Source organism: Parasteatoda tepidariorum, chromosome 2, assembly GCF_982258835.1.
Source record: "Parasteatoda tepidariorum strain Cologne lab strain chromosome 2, Ptep-v5.0, whole genome shotgun sequence".
Lineage (NCBI taxonomy): Eukaryota > Metazoa > Arthropoda > Arachnida > Araneae > Theridiidae > Parasteatoda > Parasteatoda tepidariorum.
In genome coordinates this window covers 96388025-96394024 of record NC_141756.1, presented here as the reverse complement: position 1 = coordinate 96394024, position 6000 = coordinate 96388025, and the positions used below count along the sequence as shown (strand labels likewise).

General features: G+C 32.3%; 1 protein-coding gene across 1 annotated transcript in view; it reads left to right on the top strand.

Moving 5' to 3' along the window:
* Positions 1 to 2542: 2542 nt before the first annotated feature.
* LOC107452754 (uncharacterized) overlaps positions 2543 to 6000 on the top strand; it is a 41036-nt gene continuing 37578 nt past the window's right edge. The window contains exon 1 of the mRNA XM_016069327.4: positions 2543 to 3004. Within this exon, the coding sequence (XP_015924813.2) occupies positions 2830 to 3004 (175 nt within the window). The 5' untranslated portion in view covers positions 2543 to 2829. The remainder of the gene's footprint in view (positions 3005 to 6000) is intronic.

Sequence of the window (6000 nt, the reverse complement as noted above, 5' to 3'; positions counted from 1 at the left end):
TTTTCGAATTTAAGTATGCTTGATGTAAACTATGTGGGTTTCTCTTACTTTTTGTTGAAAAAAAGCAATTTTACTATTGTAAGTTGACCACCTGTCTAAGTTTGTTTTTTATCTCCAGCAGAAAAAAAAATATTTTCTAAAGAAGTAAAGTAAAAAATATAGCAAAAATAGTTAGACTTGGAAAATTTCCAATTTCAAAGGTTAAGAGTTTTGAATACAAAAGGGAAACCCCAAATTTAAGAAGTAAATTAAAACATAAATTTATTTTTATGCGAAGTTAAATCTTTTATTTGTACTTTATCCTAAAATTAGATAACAACAGTAAAAGTCTAAATTACAGCAAGAGCCAGAAATGGGCCGTTGTTGCGATTTTCTTAGTTTCCTACCTAAACATGGGAGGATGTTCGTGATTTGCTCCTTTTTATTATTATTTTTTTTTATTATCGCTAACGAGGGGGAAGTCCCAGAATTCCAAAAAATATGCTTTAATGTTCATCACATCAATCTTTTATTGTATTCTCAAAGAAAAAAAACTGCTTTAATTAAAGCCACATAATGTAATTTTCAGCAGCCAATTCCAGAGAAAACGCTTAACAGAAGTCAGCGTAAATTCCATTGTTTTGAAAACAACTAATTATATGAGAAGATATTGCGAAGATAATTGTTGCGTGAAACAAATTCCGAAAAGGATTCTTTTCATTATGTATTTGGATTGAAAAAAAAAGCCTTAAAGAATAAGACGCGAGTCTTCTATAACTAAAGCGTTGCGCATGGCCAGCGATGCGATTATTTCTTATATATTGATATTTATCGCAAAATGATTTCATGGAGACATTTTAAAATGCCTGAGCGATCTTCATCCGCTAGAAATTCGGCATTTGAGATAACTCGTTTTCCATTGGATAAACAAATTTCCTTTTTAGACAAAACAAACGTTTTTCACCGATTTTCTTATGAGCTGGGAAATTCTGTCCTCCCTCTACCTGTAATGGCAGTGATTTGTATCACCGTTTGCTAGTGAAAACTTCTTATCGTATGAATTCGAAAAATGGTGTTAAGTCGATGATTGCTTTTTACTTTGGATAAAGATTTCTTTTATGGGATATTAAAATGATAACAAAGCTGTAAGCTTTTTAGAAATTACACAATATAGGGTTGATTTTTGTCACGTTTGATTTGCTCTTGCTAAAAACAAGCTTGGGACAAAATCGTTTAACGGCTAGGTTTTTTTTTTCTTCTTCAGAATATACTACTCTATGATTTCTAGATGTTTATGATGAGGGAACTGTATGCTTGTCCTCTTGGTTTTATTAAAATTGCAAAAAGTAATACTTTAATAAATAAATAAATAATAGTGATAATGTAATTCTTGATGTTTATAGATATTATCGTCAATACACCGGCATTGTATACTATTGCCTGGCATTGCTTCATCTTCTGCCCCACCCATACGTCACATGCCGTTAATAGAGCGGACCCATTCATACATCCATCCACAAAACGTAATTTTGACCTGAAAAAGAAAACGATCAATTTTCGATCCAGTACCCCCAGAGACATAATTTATGGGAACATGGAGGACTTTGTGACGCGACAGAATTAACGAGCACCGGTCACCTTTTACTACTCAGGGAGTCTTTAGCCTGCTGGATCTGAACTCCCGTTCTCACGAACAAGAGACTTGCCAACCAGGCTATTTCGGCCTGATTTTATCCATCGTTGCTAAATATTACGTAAACGACGAATAATATTTTCCGTCTCTATGATGACGTTTTTTTTAACTATTTAAATTACTAATTGATAATTTATAATGATTCTTGATTTCGCGAATTATTGTGTGAAGAAAGAATATGCACCAATAAATGTGAGAATAAGGGAATATAGAAATTAACAACTCAATAAATTGGTGGAACGACTAAAAATTGAATAGTTCAATTAGTATGAAAATAGATGAAGAGAAGTTTATGAACCTCTAATTTGTGGTACAGTTGATAACGACGACACATTTTTTCCCTTCTAAATTTCATTTATTTTTAGGTTTACAAATATTTTCAAATAATATTCAAACATTAACACAAATTTTATGTTACAATGTTTAATATTTGACAAGAGATTTTTATAATTGTATTTTTTATTCAGTTATTTTTTATTTGCTTAAATATATTCCGTTTTGGGATCCATTTTTCCATATTCTTTGTTGCCTATTACATATGTTTGAAGAGGTGAAAGTTAAAGTTAGCTTTTAATTAAATTGATTATATTCATATTTCAGAAAATTCATTACAGGACATATGTTCTGGGAAACCAAGAACAGAATGTTTTTCCCCTCTCTTTTCTATTCTTTTTATTTAAAAAAGAAAAAAAGGAGATTGTCATCTTAATAAGAAAAAGATGATTTTCTACCAAATCAACACTTTGAAGTGTTAAGTTCGCTCGATAATACCTTTCATTTTCTAATGTTAAGTCTCCTGCCATCAGTGGAGCAAACGATTTTTCATCATCTTTCACCATCCGAAAGAGGGAGCTAAGGAGCATCCAAAGAGGCAGACGAGAATCAAACATTCAGGGAAACTCGCGTCTTCTCTGCCGCGCATGGCACTCAGGTATACGCAAGTGATTTTTCTGCTGAGGTAACGAGGTGTGTGTGCGCGCTATTTCATAACATAACTCTCGTCTCTTATCATTGTGTTTCGTATGGCATGGCGAAAATCGTCTGCCGCACGAGGAAGCTGTGGTTGAGCGCGAGATCGCGTTTTGTGGAGTGTGCGTTCCGTTTGCTGGGTGGCCGCCCCTACGTTCGCTTACATTGAGGACTATAGCGTGCTTGAAATGGCGGAGCAAGTACAGGGCGGCGGCGAGGAGGGCGCCATGGCCGCCCCTGAAGAGGACAGGTCGCCCGAATTGGCGTTCTCTTTTATGGATAAGGTGCGATTTATGATGTATGGTGAGCAGGAAAAGGAAGCTTTTCTTATCGAGAAAAAAGAAAAGGAGGAAAAGAAGAAAGGTGAGTCAAATGATTAAAAACAATGAAAATGTAAATATTTCTGGCCAAATTACTATTTGTGATGGGTGTTAATCAATGATTTATTCAAAAAATATTTAGAAATCAAAGTAGTTACTAAAACTAGAAACTATCAGCTAGATATAATCATAAATTTAAACTTCCAACTACTATTTATTACTGTTATTTTTCTTCTTTCATTTGTTCTTTTTGCAACTTTTCATTATCTCACAGTAATGAGTTACATAAAAAAAATTTTTTTTAAGGATGGCATTTAAAAGTGAAGTATTACTTTGATATTTGAACTTCTAACCACTATTTATTATTATTATTTTTCTTCTTTCATTTGTTCTTTTTGCAACTTTCCATTATTTCACAGTAATGAGTTATCTAAACTTTTTTTTTAGGATGACATTTAAAAGTGAAGTGTTTACTTTGATATTTTTTCACTAAAATTGATTATAAAATTGCTATCAATTTTTTTTCTTTATTTTTTATAAGATTTAATTTTTTAGTTTTATGAACAATTCCTTAGAAAAAGAAAACAAATTATAAAATTAGATTTGATTCCGTTTTTTAAGCTTATTTTTTTTGCATTTATTCTTAACATTTGTCCAAAATGTTAAGGTGACTGTTGGCAGTGTTGGAGAAAATAACAATTTCCTAGGTTTCAATGCAAGGAAGGCATTATCTCCACGGATAGTATATTTACAGCATATCAACTAATTTCTATCATCTTCATGAAAAAACAAGCGAAAGACAAAACTAACAATTAAAAAAAAAGGGCTTCTAGAAACATTTTCATTTCATTTCTCAGTAAAATAGTTATTTGTCTAGATGCGAAAAGCTAACTTTCTAGTTAAGAGAAGTGGCAAAACTATTTACTATAAGTAATTTTTTTTCAAGTGGAATATTGAATATTTAGAACTGATAAAAACGGACTAAAAATAAAAAACGGACGCAACCACTAAGAATTTGTTAGACAAAACCCGCAGTTTGCACAGTTACCACATTATACCTGGGGGGGGGGGCATTATATATAGTGATTATTTAACACCAATTTCAACATTCAGTGTGGCAGGTAATTTTTGGTGACAAGGCGGAGCCATCAAGTGCAAAGAGATAATTATTAGTTCACTTGCTTTCCTCAAGATTGCATAGGCAAATCACTACGATTGACATGTTAGAAGGTGATGATATATATATATATATATATATATATATATATATATATATATATATATATATATATATATATATATATATATATATATATATATATATATATATATATATATATATATATTGGGAGAATATATCATATCAAGTGTTAGGAGAAATTTGCCTTCGTGGAGGACTTTTTGATCGTACTAACCTGCATTTACGTTACATTGAGAGGGAAACCACAAAACTTCCCGTCGGTTAGCCTGACGGCAAGGGGACTCTAATCCATGATACATTTACCACTGAGGATATTTTACGTCAGCACCAGTGTAAGCCGGATGACCGGTCACCTCATTGAAAGGCGAACGCTCTATCCTCTGATCCATCCCGGCTCTTAGAACACATTTACAATTTAAACAAATATACAAGGTATGATAATCTTGCATTAAATTTCAAAATTGAACAAATAAGGATCATTTTAGTTGTTATATCGCCGACACTGAAGAGCTTTGACGCATATACATTAAATAGTTTTACTACCAGCTACTTTTCAAGGTAAAAATCAGTCCTGAATAAAATGTTATTTAAATTCAAATCGTCGAATCTCATACATTCATGATCAGATTTCCCTATTATGAAATAATATTGCAGTTGAATAATAACATAAAGCGTGATAAAGACAGAAATAAGCAAAGAAAAAGCGTTAGCGAATATAACATTTCACTGTCATATTTTACTATTGTCTTTGGGTATAAATTATTTGCTGTTTAGAAGGGGGGGGAAATGCGAAGTCAGTTGTTCGTTCTCGATTATAATGATATGAGAATTATCGTTTGATTATTTGGAAGGAAGAGAAAAGATTTCTTATTCGTGTGAGTTAATATTCATTTGATTATGTAGCATAATTGTTGTTACTAAAAATCAAAGCTCAGTTTTTGTATTTTATAAATAGCACATTCTTGATTCTATGCTCTCTGGTTACTTTAAAATGCTATTGAAGCTACTAATGCACGAATATATGCGATATGTAAAAATATAGGATTTTGACTGGCCAAATTTGTCCATCTTAATTGCAAAAATTTAGCTGAATTCCGTTCCCAGAAAGCCATGGATTTACGAAGTATAGATTAATGAGAAACAAACATAAAACTAACAGATTTTTCTCTGTACTGATACTTTGTTTTAAAAAAAGTTTATTAAGGAAGGAAACGTAAAATTAACTTTCTATTCGATTTGGGAGCCCCCTTCTGATGTGGGCAATTGCCCCGTATACCCTGCCTTCGTCAGGCTCTGCTTGTATGCTCCTTATAAAAACGACTTATAAAGACCATATCCAGACGAGTAACAAATTGTAAAAATTAGAGGACATCAAAAAGATACATTCAGTAATACGAAGAATTACAACCCTTTGCCTCCATGCTGCCTTCTGGCGGATTAAAACTATTACGAAAACGCTCGGTCGGCCAGGCAAGCCCTTATTCTAAAATAATACGGTTACAAAACATTAGGTGAAAAATTTCAGAGCTGTGATTTATGATGCTCCATTAGAAAGGGCAAAGAAGTGCAAATGATTGAATTTTTTTAAGGTTTGGGAACTTAAAATGAGCGAAAAATTATGGAGAAGCTCTACTGCTGTGTTAAATGTATGAAAACATTATTTCCTCAGTAGCTTCATGTGTTTATATTTGTGTTTATCCATTCCGGCTCATGGTGACGAAAGAAAAAGCAAAAGTTTGTAATGTTGTCAATGGTAGGGTTAATACTCAATGTTTTTTTTTTTTTTTTTTTTTTTTAAGAAATAGCTTTTGCTCGAGTTTTAAAATATCTCAGCTGTG